This window comes from Electrophorus electricus, chromosome 3 (genome assembly GCF_013358815.1).
Source record: "Electrophorus electricus isolate fEleEle1 chromosome 3, fEleEle1.pri, whole genome shotgun sequence".
Taxonomy (NCBI): domain Eukaryota; kingdom Metazoa; phylum Chordata; class Actinopteri; order Gymnotiformes; family Gymnotidae; genus Electrophorus; species Electrophorus electricus.
The window spans coordinates 16,045,561-16,063,666 of NC_049537.1; the positions used below are offsets into that span (position 1 = coordinate 16,045,561).

The 18,106-nt window shown below is 39.1% G+C and overlaps 1 protein-coding gene across 1 annotated transcript in view; it reads left to right on the top strand.

The window, feature by feature from the left end:
* Positions 1 to 323: 323 nt before the first annotated feature.
* mmp24 (matrix metallopeptidase 24) overlaps positions 324 to 18,106 on the top strand; it is a 28,756-nt gene continuing 10,973 nt past the window's right edge. Inside the window, exons 1-6 of the mRNA XM_027004987.2 lie at positions 324 to 446; positions 12,469 to 12,617; positions 12,946 to 13,053; positions 15,045 to 15,349; positions 16,744 to 16,905; positions 17,877 to 18,094. Coding sequence (XP_026860788.2) covers positions 12,541 to 12,617; positions 12,946 to 13,053; positions 15,045 to 15,349; positions 16,744 to 16,905; positions 17,877 to 18,094 — 870 coding nt within the window. The 5' untranslated portion in view covers positions 324 to 446; positions 12,469 to 12,540. The remainder of the gene's footprint in view (positions 447 to 12,468; positions 12,618 to 12,945; positions 13,054 to 15,044; positions 15,350 to 16,743; positions 16,906 to 17,876; positions 18,095 to 18,106) is intronic.

The following is an 18,106-nucleotide window of genomic DNA, read 5'->3' on the forward strand; positions in this document are numbered from 1 at the left end:
TAATTAAGGTGGAGTCTGCAAGCGCCGCTCGAGTGGGACCGCGTGGGACTGCGTTCGCTGACTCCAGTTGACACTGTGCGTTTGCGCTGAGTCTCGGATGCTTCGGGCGCGCGGAGGTGCGGAGCCCGTCCCTTCGGCGTGCCACTTTAAGAACCTGAGTCTGCGCAATGGCTCTGCGAGTTTCGCGGTTGGTCTGCGGTGAAAAATAACCAGATAAAAACGGAGAATAAAAGTAGGTGCATTCTTTTAACGGGGTAAAGACCACAAGACACAAGACTGGAAATCAGCGGTGGAGGTTGGGGGGGATTGTGGGGACAGTCATGGCGGGGGTGGGAGCGAAGGGGAAAAGGACTGGACTCCCGGGTTTCTGTTGGAAAACGTGTTATTTTCACATTTTGTTCTGGGTCGTCTCCGTTTGCGGAGAAGAGAGGACCTTCATTGTTGAGGTAGGTCAGAAGCGCCCACTGAGAGAATAGTCGATTCATGCATGCGCCTTGTACACCACAACCAGTGCATCATTTAAGAAACGAAGACACCAGGCGTAACCGCTATCTGACCATCGTCTTCTTTCCGCATGCTAGGTACACATTTGTGCATCATATGGAGTAATTTAAACTAACCAAAATACAGGGACCAGCTAGTAAATAATATGTGTGTGTATGTATGTATATATATATATATATATATATATATATATATATATATATATATATATATATATATATATATATATATATATATATATATATATATATATATATATGGGTTTATTTTGTTTCTTTTGTTTTGCTTAGTAGTAGTAGACAAATAGGTAAAACCTACTTACAACATATCCTCAGACAAAAGCTGTACTGTGCAGTAAACACAGCAACGACATCGGACGGTAAACTCCAACTGCGTCTGTAGGCAACTTGACCAAACCATTTCATATTACTCAATGTATGAACCTTCATCCATAATTCAGAACTATATAAAGCTATATAAAAGACATTGCCTGTGTTTTCCGTGAAGTGATAGCGAATAAATTGTCAGTTTCATTGCGCCACTGTGGGAGGCCACATCATGAACATTTACCATTGACTTCTTATGTATTTTTTAATACAGAAATATTTTTTTTTCACCCCCTACATGACGAAATCGGCTACATAAGAAAATCGGGTACAATTTTTATGTTCACGGACTACATAATTCGGATTAATCGATCAAACAGTGCATATCTAAATTAATAGATTGTCTACTCTATATTACTTTTTTTTTTTCTTTTGATAAGACAAAATGAACGACGCTCTTCGATCACTTTCAGGAGGTGGACTGGCACTCACAGAATGCTTTCGCTTATAACAAAGGTTCCAAATATAGCTTCCTCCATAATTTATCGAAATGGTAGGGATGTATTGGAGCGGATGGAGCAGTGGTGACATGAAGAGTTCAATTTAAGTGTCTTTTCGATGGCTTCTGGAAGCAGCCTTTCCAGCTGTATTCTTATTACAGTAGCGTGTTAGTGGACAAAAGGCACATTAAGACTCACTGCAAGTGGATTTTTTTTGTTGGTTTGTTTGTTTTGTCCTTGTGGTGTTAAATACAGGTTTAGTACCTAATGCTGCATACATATTCTTCTTATTGTTGTTTTTTTATTTTCTGTGTTTTTGTTATTGTACATATTTTATAAAGAATGCAGACAAGTAGTAGCTTCAGGTTTTGGAATACATTTATAGTTAGAGTTTTTTTTCTGTCAACATGTGTTATGTGTTTTGTATCTACTCATGCTAATTTCTGTGAAAATCATTTTCACAACCAACCCGTTAGCATGGCCTAAGGGGCTATTTCTTAATCGATTACCCATTATTTGCTTAGCATAGATGTTTTGTCTTGTACGCAAATAGAATATGTTGCAAATGTGCTGTGTTGCCAAAAGTTTCTGTTTTTTGTTTTGTTTTTCCTTCTCCGTGTGAGAGACCTTTGTTACCTCAAACCTCCATCTTTTGCCAACCCACAGTGTTGTTTCATTCATGAGACCAAAGTGTCCTCCTAAGTGCACTTTAACATACAGACACAAAATAAATGCTGGAATATGTAATGATATAACAATATAACATGGGCATCATAGCTAGGTAAAAATGACAAATAACACTTTGTTAAGTCCTTGGCCTTGTTGTTCATGGCTTTGTCAGTGTTTAAAAAACATCTTGTGTTGTCATCTTTTTTAAAAAAAAGACATCTGGCATGCCTACATATAAATGCAAAAGCATTTTTACACTGCTTTTTTAGTTAGGTGTTTTTTTTTTTTTACAAGCTCCTGTATAGACATGACTGTGTTCTCTCTCTTCAGAATTTAAATGACATTGTAGGACAGAATTTGTATGCATGCCCTTCTAATATTGTCAGGTCTCTTGTGCCAGGGATCAGATTATCATAACACAATCAAAAAGTATCTCAAAAAACCATACACAAGCCTGTTTCAGAATGCTTAACAGTTTGTAAACACTAAAAGGGTCATAATTCACCACTGGTCCCTCACATCTGGCATACTGTATTTACATCTTGCTACAGTTCCTACTATTAATACTACTACAGACCTATTTTAGACTTGTTCCAGAGATGAAAATATCACCTATAATACTGCCACCATGGGGGGGGGGGGGTGCATTTACCCTTGTCTAGGAAACATGTGATCCATCACATATTTGTTATATATACTCATCTTACTTTATTAGAAATATTTATTAAATAGAAACTTGGAGACTATAATCCATATATTGCCATGCACAATTAGTGTTAGCCCGGTGCAGTGCTCACAATTTTGCCACTGCCCTGGCAGTGTCACTGATCTGTTGAGATGGTCCACCAATCAAATAATATCCAGTCAGCAATGGTTCTATAGTCAGAAACTGACAAGTTGTGAATGGGCTCTGGGATAGCTGACAAACTGTACATGACAACAGACTACAGTCCCATAATTTATAGATGTACTTGTAAAGATATAAAATATGCTTATAGGATCCAAATAAAGTGGCCAGTGAGTGGAAAACAAGAAGACTAAGATCCTATGATCATGACAGATAAGTATGTAATGGCCAGACATTGTGATAGTTAATAAGAGGCAGAAAATAGTAGTGGTAATAGAAGTAGGTGTTGCAGGTAATGGAAACATCCAAAGCAAGGAATATTGAAAGTTTGAAAAATATCGGGGACTAAAAAAAGAAATAGAGAAAATGTGAAAGGCTAACACAAAGGTTGTCCCAGTGGTGATTAGAGCACATGGGACTGTGACCCCTAAGATGGAGGAGTGGCTGTGTGTGTGTGTATATATATATACACACCTTCTATGGTGTTCCCAGTATGAAGTTGATATCTACCAAAACTTGTGGACCATCAACATGGTCATGGACACCCAAGGCTGATCACATGGATAGTTAAGGCTAGCCTGTCTGGTCTAATCTCACAAAAGATCTACTGTCACTCAAATTACTGAAAATGTTCATGCTGACTATGATAGAAAGGTGTCAGAACACAAGTGCATCACTGCTTGCTACATATGGGGATGCATAGCCACAGACCAGTCAGAGTGCCCATGCTCGCTCCTCTCCAAAAGCCCAATAATGGGCACATGAGCACTGGACCTGGACCATACAGCAGTGGAAAAAGGTGGTCTGGCCCAATGAATCACATTTTCTTTTACATCATATGGACAGCCTGGGGTGCGAGTGTCACATACCTGGGGAAGAGATGGCACCAGGATGCAGTATGGAAAGAAGGCAAGCTGGCAGAGGCAGTGTGGTGCTCTGGGCAATATTCTCCTGGAAAACCTTAGGTCCTGGCATTCATGTGGATGTTACTTTTACATGTTCCACCTACCTACACATTGTTGCAGACCAAGTAACAGTATTCAGGGTAACAGTATTCCCTAATGGTAGTGGCCTCTTCGAGCAGGATAATATACCCTGCCACACTGCAAATATTGCTCACAAATGGTTTGAGGAAAAGTGTGTATTAACTTAAATTCCTCATATATATATATATATATATATATATATATATATATATATATATATATATATATATATATATATATATATATATACAAACACTTAAATAAACACAATACATAATTTTTCTGAATCATGTTGTATTAGATGATAGTAACATTTGCAAAATCATGACAAATCAGATTGTCACCTTATACATTCTAGGGCTTACACGTCTATTTAGCAACAGGGTTCCACTTTTGTTTCAAATGCTTTTTACAGCAAACAGATGACCTGGGTTATTCCTAGGACTGATCTACTTACACCAAGACCCAGGCAATTACTGTGTCATATTTTTAATGATTTTTTAATTGTTGTCATTGTCTTTAAAAGGGGACATACTGGTCACTGTGTATGCAATTAAAAGTGGATGTGAACCAGTGTACTACTGGTTCAACAGGTAACAGACAGCTGACAATTTATTTTCTCTAACTGCTGCTCCTCTATGTTTTAGTCAGATATCTGCTGTAGAACAACGTTTGGCAACGTATTTTGCTCAACAGTTGTACAATAACAATAAGCCCACTTGAAAAGGGATATAAGAGCCTCCAAAATATGTGTAATTTTAGACTAAAACTAAACTGCATAAACCAATTTGTTGAAAATAACTTCACAACTTCAGTTTGGTTCAGTTGCATGCATATTCATTCACATTGAAATCATAAGAGGTGAGCTGTGTGATTAACTTTGAGGGTGGTGGCATCTGGAATACTTCAATACATCAACACATCTGCCCAGTCTACCATCTGGTACCCTGCTGTGGCAGAATAAATCTTATAAAGTCATTGGCAATAAAGGTGAAGATGGTGATGTTGACAGGTGTGATCATTATGGTGTGGTTATTTTAAGACTCGGGGTCTTTTAAATCCACTGTTCCTGATAATTCTATTCTTCCAGTCTCATTTTCAGTCACAATCAAATCCAACCCAACCCAACCCAAGATCATGGATAATTTGTGGGGATTATAATAAGAATTTGACATACTATTGTCCAAGTACTACCTTAGCACTGTGAACAACCAGAAGAACTCTTAAAACACTTTTTATAGATGGTAGCTGGCAGTGAAATTAATGTTGCTAGAACATTATCGTTTATAGATGTATCCAAGACATGTATCCTTACATTTCCTGCCTTACAGAACGTGGTATAATCTGGTATAATCCCATTGAATTGCTTTATGCAAATTAACTATACCACTGATATTTCTTGTTATACAATGTCTATTTTTTCAAAGTGTATTAGTCACTGATATACTGCAGAATGCTATTTTGATCACTGCTTGAGGGTGTTGCTGCACTGTCATGAATGACTTACTCAACACGTTGTGATGTACTGGACTGACAGCCACATTCCTTGAAATACTGTCACTGTGTGGCATCCATTTTAAATGATGATTGACACATGCTAATTAGTACATTACTGAAGAGTTTTCCTTGCACACAAAATAGTTCTGATGGGGAACTTCTGAGGTATATTCATATATAGCAGTTTAAACATGTATCAATGTGTCACATCAACAATAATAATTCACCTAGACTTACTCAACTACCAAGTAGTTTTATGGACCTGACATGAGCTGTATCAAATGTCATTGCTGACTCAAAGGCTATGCATTGTTACAAGCTTTATGGTGTGTTTATATATTGATGCCTACTCTGATGACCTTCCTGTGAAGACATTTAATTTGTCAATCATCTTTATCATCTCCTGAACTGAAAGGATTAATAATAATTGATCTCTTAACTAGTAAGCAATCTGTCTCTCTATGTCAGAACCCAAGGAGTTATGCAGACTCTCAGTAGTCTATCAGACAATTAGAGACATGCTATATCCCAGAGAAGGAGAACTGCTATTGCCTCCTTCTGACAGTTTAATTTTAGCTAGGAGCAGATAAACCCCAACATTTTGTTGGATTTCAATGCAAACAATCAGCAGTTATTTTCTATTAATATATTTAGCATGGGGTGAGCTAAACAGCAGGCTTTTGAATCTCTCTGCTCAGATCTGTTTACATTTCATCTTATTATCTTGTGAAATGGATATTTAATGATGTTTGGTTATAGTTAACCCAGTTTCTGCATTATCTTCTGTCATTCTGTGAAGCTGTTTTGGTTTCATAAATCATCCAGGTGGCAGAAATGTCTCCTGTTTCCAGAGGAGTCTAAGATGTTCCTCTTGTCACTGAAGAATCAACTACATGCCCAGCATTATGTTATCAATGGTTAGGGGAAAATGCTCTAAACATTTGTAAACTTCTACAGTAAATATTTCCTTTTTTGTTGTTCAGGTTGCAGATATAGTGCTTTTGTATGTTTCAAGGCAGAAAGGTTACATTCAACTTCTTATTTAACTTACTTGATGCACTCGTTGCAGGCAGATATCACAAGGATCGTAATCCTGAAAACTATATGACCACAGCAAAACTGAATTCTATAGTTCAGTACTAATGTCCTGCTTCAAGGATCACCGCAATGTGATGCCTTCATAACCTCTAGCCTGAATATGTGATCTGTCAACATGATTTATTTAAGTCTATTTCAGAATGTAGCACTTCAGAGTAAAATGTTTTTTGGAGATAAAGGGGGAGGGGGGAATCCTGTAGCCATTCAAAGCAGTATATGATATTGTAGTGCTTGGCCTATATACTGGATATGATGGAAAGACATGTATTGTGTTTCTTCAGTTAGATAATGCTTTCACTGAATTGCTTGTACAAAACCAGAACCCATTTATTTGTTCGACTTTTTATTTTTATTTGTCTGACCTTTTTATTTCAACTAGCACAGATCTCAGTGTGCTGAAACAAGCACTGGTATGAGGAAAATTCCCAAATGTGTGATTGTCCTGACTGTGTGAGTGTGAAGATGAATGTGTGAAAGCTTATTTTTTAATGTTGCCTTTGTTCACTGGTGGCCAGTATTTTCTGTTTGTTTATTTTTTTTCCATCCTGTTGGTGAGAACAAGATTTTAAAAAAAAATTAAATCACACCAAATCTGTATCCTACTCTATGCGTAGCATGAAGCTTTATTGACTTTGGTTGAGTAAGTACAGCGTTTGAGTATGCGCATATGCGTGGGTGGCTGTGGACAAGGAAGGTGCTAGAACAGAATCTTCTCGCTAGTTGTGGTCACAATGAAAGCGCTAAACCAAGTTAAAGTCAATACAGTTTTGTCCTTGAGAAAATATATGTCTCATCACCGTAAGCCACTGCGAACAAATGGGAGAAATGGAAATATTTCCCCTCCTCGTGAACAAAAGAAAGATGTTCATCCATTATACTAACATATTTTGAGTAGCAATATTGTGAGCTCGGGATACAGCACTGCTATTTATACTGGGTGTGTCTCACTTGATCTATGATATTAACTTATTGCTCTTCTATTGCCTTTAATATATAACTTTGCCTGCAGTTATATATTATAGAGGCTGTGCTGTCATTGTTAACTATGTTAATACTGTACAGATGTAATGTACTATGTAATGTACAGATGGGTCTTGTCGACCTTGGTTATTGTTGCAATATAGATAAGCAATTAATGAATTAATAATTATAATGAATTAATAATAACAATACCTGCGTCTGAGAAGTTAATGGTTAGCTGTGAGAGTGGATTGCTGTGTTTGGTGTGTTCAGGCCTCTGTTGTTTTGATTCCCTCTGCTCTCCACAGACACCAGTAGCAGCTCTCCCTCTCTCCTTTGTCTGAGCTTCACTAACGTCTCTGCTTCAGTATTCAATGCACTGTACGCCTACCATCCCCCACCCTCCACCTACTGTACACTCTGCTCTCATCTTTCTCCCTCTCTCTGTCTCTCACTTTCTTGCCATGTTACATCTCCTCCTGTCTGTCTCATGGCTCACTTTGCTCTATTTCCCTTCCTTTCCCCTGTCTTTATCGTTCGCTATCTCCTTCAGGTGGGACCATTACTCTCTTTTCTCTCCCTGCCTTCATCCCTGTTTCTCTTTGCTCTTACATCTGGCCTCTATATCCCCACCCACCGCCCTCCATCTAATTTTCTCTTGGTAAGTTTAGCAGAAAACATTATTTTAGGGTAAGCAGGACAGTATCTAACAAAATGTTCCTTTCTGGGTGAAAGTGAAAATTGAGGCTATTTTGTGCCAGGCCTTGTTTTGAGGACACCACCCTGTCTCATGCTGCTCCATGAGATGGATGAGCATGAAAAACACTTTACCAGGTTTCCTCTACTCATTTATGTCTCCTTTTTCAGTGTTTCTCAGATGCAGGTGGGAGTGTCATTCTGAGAGGCAGTTGGGAGTGTTTCTCATATGCAGGTTGGAGTGTCATTCTGAAAGGCAGGTGGGAGTGTTTCTCAGATGCAGGTGGGAGTGTCATTCTGATAGGCAGGTGGGAGTGTCTCGGAGAGTGCCAGAAGAGACAGGTTCATATTATCCATTTCCTGTACCATATTGATCTTTTTCATGATGAGATATGTCGTTCCTTTGAGCAGAGACAAAAGATGTGAAGGCATCGACATGGAGATCAATTATACATGGATTTGGAAAAAAGGAGAGGCTGTATGACATAAATATTCCAAGCCATCTAGAAGTGTCTGTCATTTTTTCTAATGCCTTTTTTTGGCCTATAGGGTCTAGATTTTTCTAGATTTCTCCTGGAACCTAGGAGCGGAAATAGAAGCTTCCTTAACACTGGCAATTACCTCACCCCCAACCCTCAACCAGCTCACTCAGAGATATGTCCATATAAGTATGAAAACCTTTCCTTCCATAGAGAATTCCTAATAACACTAGAGTCAAGCAATTTTGATTAGGAGTTGCAAGGAATCCATTTCGTAGCTGATCTGCAGGAAGTGTATGGACTACAGATCATTTATTGTATTTTCAGATAAATCAATTATACTTTTTTAAGCTTTGCCCATTGTTCATGTACAGAAATAGCTTTTGTAAATGGGAGACAGCAAAGGCATTGGAAGTTTTATAAAAGTGATGACACTGTTATATGAGACAATAACCATAGCAGCACTAAGCTCAACATTTTGTGAGAGGAATATTTTAGCAGTATGTCATCAGTTAGTCACTGTACAATGTACAAAATGTTCTGATAAGCAGTCATCCATGTAGAGCTCAAGGATATTGTACTGAGATTAGGTTCAACCTGTCTGGTGTTAAAGTGGGCCAGCCAACATATTAGACTGTGATCAGATCACAGCAAGAACTGTATTCTTAGACTCCTGCAGCAATGCCTTAACAAGCACTACATAGTTTCACTGAAATAATACTAATAATAAAATGACTGCAAAAATATAATTATTAGTGAAGCAGACCTAGATGTTCAAACACCAGTTAGGTAACTATATTTAAAAACCCAATAAGGAATCATTAAATGGTGCTCCGATTGTCACAGTTAGCTACGAACGGCGCACAAGGTAAAATGTGTTATGGGTTGCAGTCTTATAGCACTGTTTTGTTGTTCAACAGCCAGTCAGTGTGCTTCTAGAACCTGGTGTTCCCTGTGAGCTGCAGTGATTCATGACTGGTCCATGCACAATAAATCTGTATTTTCATTAGGTTTCTTCTTTAAACACAATCAGCCTAAACCCTAAGAGACATCGCTACATTAACTACGAAGGACATAAAAAATTCAAAACAAAAATTTAATAATACATTACTTCAATAAATAAATTAAGGCCATATCCAAATCTATCAGACACTTTATAAAATAGATCACTTTGAAGCTAAAGGGGAATTCAGTGATTACATTCAGACTGTAAAGATACCTGAGAAAGACAGAATTTTGTTTTTATTTTATTTTTTCACGATAAATCAAAATATTTTATCTCACTTTTAAAACGTATTATTCCATGGTAGTATGCATCCACCCATTAAGCTTGAGCTGATGCACAAAGAACTGGTATCTATGGAGACCATATACAGTCAGCACTGGAATGGTACAGGACTTGTGTGTTATGAGGACCTAAGTTGATGCAAACTGCTACTTGAACTAGAGTTTCTATATTTATGCTCACTGAGTGCATAGTACACACAGTACACCACAAACTCTAGTGCATTGTTTTTATATGTATAATAGAAAACGCTGCTTCATTGTTAGCTCATACCTTGCCATAAATAAGAAATAGCCATTACTTTTGACTCACTCAGTTGCGAGGGTATATGAGGTGAATTATCCTAACGTAAATTTTGTTCACGCTGGGCAAAATTAGACATGATGGTAAAGCTGAGAATAAGAGCATTTCAGGAGAACTATCCCCTTAGAGAAATCTTGTTCGTAGTTTAGAAAATTTAACTACTTACACATGCTCATGTTCTGGTTTTGTGAGCCGGAAAGCTGTATAAACAAAATATTTAACCTTCCGCAGGTGAATTTCACATGCCTTTATAGTTAAAAGTCAGGCTAAAACGGCAGCGTTACACGTTTTATTGCACGCAGCGTTGCAAGTCGCTGACGAGACATCATCTTAAGCGTGGCGTTACCAGAAATACAATAAGCGGCTAATATCCGACAATGTTCGTCGGGTCTTTGTTTTGAAAGCACCTGCGTGATGGAGCGGGGAATAAGCGCTGCCTGCTGCTCGCAGAGGAACAATAACGTGGCTCGCCAAGCTTCGCCAGCTGCAAGTGTGGTCAGATCTGCAGCCATTGCGCAGTTCACGGAGCCTAAGGAACAACGAGTAGGGAGAAGGGCTGGACACCTTAGTGATATTTCATTTGGATCCTCTACTGAAAACCAGCTCAGAATAAGTGCCTCGCTTTCCTACTGCGCCTAGTAGGTATAGGGCATATAGTAGTATAGTAGAGTATTGTTGTTCATGCCAGGGGCAGTTCCATATTCATACAGGGGTCTTTTTGAGTATGCTGAAGCACACTGAAACTCTTTCTCTCTCTTTCATCAAAGTAAGAATGTGCACACTGGTCTTAGCTGGGTCTAGTGTATGCTTGGTGGGTGGATGGTGTAGTTGTGCTCACTGTAAGAGCACTGGTGAATTATTTAATGGAAGGGGGATAATGCAGCAGTCTCTGTGCCACTAGAGGTTAGGCTATCCTCGCAAAGCAGAGTGTACTATCTGGCCAAACACAGTCCCATTCTTCTAGCTTTGTCATAACTAGGCGCATGCATTCTTATCACGAGTTTCCATTTTTAGTGATACATAATGATACATAGAGAGGCTGCATTAAATGTTGAATCCTGCATGATTATTTCATTGAACATCTTTCACTAGAGCAATTTTATTTAATGTACAGTAATTGTATGCAATAGTCCCTGTGGTTTAGCATTTTAGTGTTATTGGTTTATGTTTGTCTTTTTAGTATTTCATTATGTAATGCCTTATTTCTTAAGGTTTAATGGAAAAAGAATAATTGGTTTTATAGATGCAGAATAATTTCACTTTTTAAACAGATTGGAGTTGTCTTTGACGTTGAATATAAACCCTAGAAAAAAAATTGGTTGCAAGATGATGGCAGAGTTAAAGTGGCTGTGTCCTGAACCTGACATCACCTGGACATGGATGCTAACTGTGAACAAACAGAGACCAAGCAGCACTGTTCAGCATATGATTGTTTAAATAAAATCACAATATGGATTTTATAAGGCATTAACTTACCAGTATAAAGGTTCTCTCCAGTTCTCCAGTGGTTGATATGTTGGATTCCAACCCCCTATTTAGTAGATAGATGAGAAGCAAAAATCCCTCCATTGAAATATTCATGTTGAAAATGGACCCGCAGCACTGAGCTTAATTATAAAACCCTTTTTTGTGTGTGTGTGTGTGTGTGTGTGTGTGTGTGTGTGTGTGTGTGTGTTTGTGTGTGTGTGTGTGTGTGTGTGTGTGTGTGTGAGACACTATAAAATGGGGGCTCTGCTTGCTGGGCTTTTACTCTGCTCTTGTCTCTTGGGAGAGATGAACACTGAGGAGGTGAGCTGGATATGGTGGTGTGAGATGAGGACAGAAGTGTTTTTACATACAGAATGTTCTTTTTTTAATCATAATATAGCCTATCATAATTACAGGGGAGGTTTGATCACATCATGAGATCTAGGCCACAGTGAGTTGTTTCTGGGGAGCACAAAAGAAATAGAAATAAGGTTCATTCTGCAATGGGCGCAGAAAAAAGGAAACTGTGGTTCTGTGCTCTTTAAGCACTGTGCTCTTTAAACACCATTTTTATGGATGTATAACGAGTGTGTATGATTTTACCAACCCTTTATACTGAAATATTTCATGAAAGCAAATGCTGAGCTTATTTGAAAAGCACTACCTTTAAATTTGACTTTAATGAGCCGGATCCCTCAAAATAACATATCTTACGCTAATTAATGGTTACTGTTTTATGGTAGATGCCTCCATGTTCCTCGAGACGTGCCTTCCTGTGTCCTTTGGGAGATTGTGATTTTGGGAAACCCACTTTACTGAAGTGTTATGCCCTTTTGTGCATCTGCCCTCAGACATGGCTGAAGAACTATGGCTACTTGCTCCCCCACGACGTCCGGACGTCAGACCTGCGCTCGGAGAAGGCCATGCAGTCAGCTGTTGCTGCCATGCAACGCTTTTATGGCATCCCCGTGACCGGAGTTCTTGACCAAACCACCATCGAGTGAGTCTCGCCTACACTGACCTATGCTGTTAGATAGTTTAAGAAAGATAGTTCATTTGATTAGATAATTTAAGAAAGTGGTATTGCTGGTGTAAATTACATTCATATATGTTCAGCTAAAACAATTAAACGCAGTAGCGTCATTGCTGTGATGTGAGAAATGGTTTTACCAAACACTATTCAGTAATGTCAACAGCATTCTGATTATCTTACAAACGTCATGTGTAATAAGCTCAGTGTTATGCAATGAAATGTTTGCATCAGTATTTTTATATCATAACAATTATTAGTGCTTTTTTGCTGGTTTGTGTGGCTGACTGCTGTTTAGGTGGATGAAGAAACCTCGGTGTGGCGTTCCCGATCACCCCCGACGGAGGAGAAATAAACGCTATGCCCTCACCGGTCAGAAATGGAGGGACAAAAAAATCTCTTACAGGTACAGAGTCCATTTCTTTATACAGTAAAATCCCCAATGTCGAATATACACCTACAGTATTCATTTATTTGCCGCTGGACACAGATGAACACTGTAAGATTTAATTCAGCACTGGGGATTTTGCAGTGTGAGAACTGAAGTCAGAGTAAGTCAAGGCATGCTTTGATTAGCTGGATTCTTCCTGTCTTACAAAATGAATGCACAAGAAGCAATATATAAATCTGCTATTTATAACCAAAAGATGGGTAAATTAACAGATCTGTGGTTTAATGGTGTATTGTATTTGGTTGTAGTACATCTGTGAGTATACCCTGTATTGCTCTGTGTGTGTAACTAACTTAAACTTGATAAGATGGCTTTTTGCCTGCTAGGGCAGAACATGCTCTCAGCCTAAAGTCACTTCTCAGGGTGGTTAGCTGATTTTCTCCTTTTTTATTATATGCACCAATATTGGATTCACGGAAGGTTGATATATATTTTTGTACATATTGCTTATGCAATAATGCAGAAACACTTGCTGAAGTGCTCTGCTTTGGCAAGACAGGGAAAATAACCCAGTCTCTCCTTTTTGGGTGAGATGGAGAGGGAATGAGTAAAAGATACAGTATTACTTCAAGATATTTTACATACATATTTTATGTATGTATATATGTGGGTGTGTATAGGAGAGAGACACAGAGAGAGTGAACTGCTTTTAGTGTCACTGAGTTGCTGCCTGGTCTATATTTAGAGTGTCTGTTCAGGTGAATTTGATTTGATCTTTGAGCAAAGGGTGGGGGGGGGGCTCTGTGCTTTTCTTGGCCACCAACCATCCCCTATTCCACCAAGTAAACATGTAGCTATTTTTATTCAGCAAGTGGATACAGGATTTGTTGTTATAACGACAATGGCCTCGTTCCTTTTTAAACTTTATGATAAATTGCACATTATAGCAAAACATTGCCTTTGAGTTAATTAGCTTAATATACAATACTGAAATGCTTTCCTCATCAGGATTTATATTGGTTCCTACTAATCTCAGTAAACCATTCCATTTCAGATTGGAGTGAGTCAGTGAGTTTTTCCCACCTCTGGGCCTTTGGCTGTGAGATAAGGAGGCTGCCATCTACCTCTGAAAGGACTACATTGCTTCATTTGCTTTTTTGCCACATATATTTCAGAAGCATTGCTTTGTAGATTAATTCATTACATAACAGTACATTTCTTTGATGACTATTCTTGCTTGTTTGATCTCATATCAGCCTCTCAAGTATTTATGTGCAAATGCCAATATGCAGTACACTACACGGTCACTAGCTAATTAAAAAAATTAGAAACTGCTGCTCAAACTCTTCAAAACACCTTGTAAGTGTGCGGTGTTTTTCAGACTAAAACCCGTCTGTTTACCCAATAGTAGCAAACACAGGACCGTTATTGTTTTAGACAGCTAGGTATTTTGGGTTGGCTCTCAACCCAACAATGACTCTGACATGTGTAAAAACAACAGCAATGTTGCTGCACTTAAACTGAAACAGCTCAACACCCACAACAGTGTCACTGACTGCCCATGTCAGTGATGCACTGAAAAAAATCTGCCACCTAAATAATATCCAGTTGGCAGTACTGTGGTCAGAAACTGACCAGTGATAAATGGGGTAGAGGCTGACTAATCTGTGCAGGGCTACATATTATAAAATTCACTTCTGACACAGATGAACCTAAGAAGGTGACCAGTGTGTATAGGTAGAAGAAAGGTATTTTGTAATAGACTGGTTAGCGAGAGTGTTTTCCATATGTGGAAGAAGTGTATCTTCAACATGGAAGTATCTGTAAAAACATTTGTACATAAGAATATTTATACAGATTGTTTGTGGATAAGGGCTCTTCATGATTGACCAATTTCTTGCATGTCACTGAAACCCATTCAGCGATATTGATATTGAATGCCATTGTTTGTAATGTATGTGTTTGTTGGTTTGCTTGTGTGTTTGCTTGTTTTCTGCTCTCTTCAGCATACACAACTTCACGCCTAAGGTGGGGGAGAAGGACACCCAGAGGGCGATCCGGCAGGCCTTTGATGTGTGGCAGGCAGTGACCCCACTAACCTTTCAGGAAGTGGCCTACTCCGAGATCAAGAAAGAGGGCAAGGAGGCTGACATCATGATCTTCTTCGCCTCAGGGTTCCACGGTGACAGCTCACCATTTGACGGAGAGGGAGGCTTTTTAGCCCACGCTTACTTCCCTGGACCTGGAATTGGAGGGGACACACACTTCGACTCGGACGAGCCCTGGACATTAGGAAATGCTAACCATGATGGTAAGTGAGGATCCAATGATGTGAAACTTCATAGAGTGCTTTCCTATTCCATCATTTCTTTATTGGAAAACATACTCAGAACAACCAAAGAGAAAAACGCAGAATCCATTACACAACTAGATTGACCTACTTTGATGTCATAAATCTTGTAGAACTACTGCTACTGGGAATCACTACAATTTCTTCAATGTCAGTATGAGGGGATGTGTGTTAGTCACTGCTTCCACTGATTAGTCATCCTTTAATAAATATTTCATTGTATCTTGATGAGAACACACCAAATTCTGAGGATCAGTAGCGAATGCAGAGGTAGCCGGGGTAGATCTAGAACGTCCTTTTTTCACTTTTTTCACTTCAGGACCCAAATGAGTTTACCATCTTCCTGTGACCCAAATCAGACTCCTGCGACTGAAATCATACTGAATATTTGATATAATTTTAGGGATACTTTTTAGGGATTTTGATACTTATGAAGCACTTCTACATCTCTTCTACATACAGGCTCCAGTTAAGTAGTGGTAGTTAAAGACCACTTGGATTAGAGAATAGTGCTGACTGCTATATTCTTAAATTCACCAGAAAAATACCAAACAACATTTTATCAGCAAGTCTATAAATTCCTAAAAACATTTGTATGGATTTGTAGTGGGGTGAATGTATTATCATCAGCAATCTTAAATAATGAGCTTGAATTCCAAATGTATTATTCCAAGCACGAATAAAGAGTTTACATTCCAGAAAATAATCAATCAGGGACGTGGAATCAGGGACAGTCAGGATAGAGAACGCTCTTTTGTTCGGGAATGCTCAGAGTCTCTTCCTGCAGGAGGTCAGTCAGAGGGGCCACTGGGTGTCAGCTCACACGGGCAGCCTACATTTGAGGTCAAAGTAATACACCAGTCACACACCAGCAGTTCAAAATGGTGCCACTGCAGAATCTGTAGCTCACTCATTTATGCAGTGGAGCACTTGCACACCTTTCCATACACACACACAAAAAATGTTTGTTGCAGGTGCCTTCAGACATGGCCACTGTGTCAGCCCTGACTGGTTGCAGTCTTCTCTAGACACTGTCCTTGGGCAAGGGGATCATTTATTTAATGACATGCGGATGGTCTATACCTCTCTAGCAAGAGAGAGAGAGTAGAAGAGGAGAAGAATATTGAGGAGCCAGAGAAGAGGGTGAGTGAGTTAGGGCTAAGACACATAATATAATGAGGTAAAAAGGGAGGGAATATTGATCACAGGACAGAGGAAAAAATGGAGGAGGGTACACAGCAAACCTGATTGGATGTTGATGTGGCCTGAATGTGAAAAATGAAAAAGAAGAGTCCCTCTCACCACTGTTACTTTAAGATGATCATTTATCAACCTAGCCTCTTTGACTCTTGCAGGGAATGACCTTTTCTTGGTGGCGGTGCATGAACTGGGCCATGCATTGGGTCTGGAACATTCAAATGACCCCAGCGCGATCATGGCCCCCTTTTACCAATACATGGATACACACAACTTCAAACTGCCACTAGATGACCTTCAAGGCATCCAGAAAATTTACGGTATGGACAAAGGTTCCATGCCTCTATGCAAACATTCTGAATGTAATTTTCAACTTGAGGCATACAAAACGTGGATGCTGCTAAAAAATGGTTGAATATCTAGATTAATATGCAATATCTATAATTAAAGAAATGGCTTGAACAATCAAGGTCATTGATGCCTGTAGTATGCAAACATATATTTAATATCACAATCTCAATCAAGTGCAAGACATGCCATGCTTGCAGATCCTTAGATGTTGCCCTAGGGTTCATCACTTGTTTGAGGTTTTAACAGCGTGCCCTTGCACTGAGTTTTGTAGGACACCCACTGCTAGGGAGAGTAGAAGCAATGTTTTCCTTACTGTAAACTGACAGAGGCCAAAATATATAGAAAACCTATATTGTGATTTTTACCAGCGTCATTTCTTCTGAGGTTCTCCTCAAGTGTCTTTTGGGCATAGTACACTTCACCAAGATTTTCAGGTCAGGAAAAAAAGTTTTTTATGGCATGGCAGTTCAAACCCACAGCTGGACATCTGACTTTTTCTGATTTTTTTAACAGGTCATTGCCTGTATTTCATTAGTCACCTTGATTCTTCAGTGAAGATGTGGCACTGTTAAATGTTGCATTTGTTGTTAGTGCATCATGAATTAGATCAGACCATATTTTCAGAATTATTCATGCAGAAATTCAGACAACTTTGAAGGGTTCATAAGTTCTGTCTTATTATTTTTATTATTTGCCATTTTGCTATTATTTTAACACGGTTTTCCTTGGCCACATTGAAGACTGATACATTTTGAGACATTGATACATTTTAAAGACATTTTAATACCTGGAGGAACACCAGTGCTTTAATGAATGAACAAAAAAGAAAATGGCAAGATCAAAGGCATATGGATAACACAGCCAGGACTAAATGAATGAATAAAACGAGTGAAGCTCTGCTGTTCTTTCATATACTGAAACAAAACATCTCTTTATGTAGGAATCCCAACAGCGATGTTGGAACCAACCCGGCCTCTTCCTACCCTCCCTGCCCGACGCACTCACTCTACATCTGAGAGGAAGCATGATCGACAGTCTCGTCCCCCGCGGCCGCCCTCTGGAGACCGCCCATCTTCCCCTGGTTATGGAAAGCCCAACATCTGCGACGGCAACTTCAACACGGTGGCTTTTTTCAGGAGGGAGATGTTTGTGTTCAAGGTGAGCCGTCAC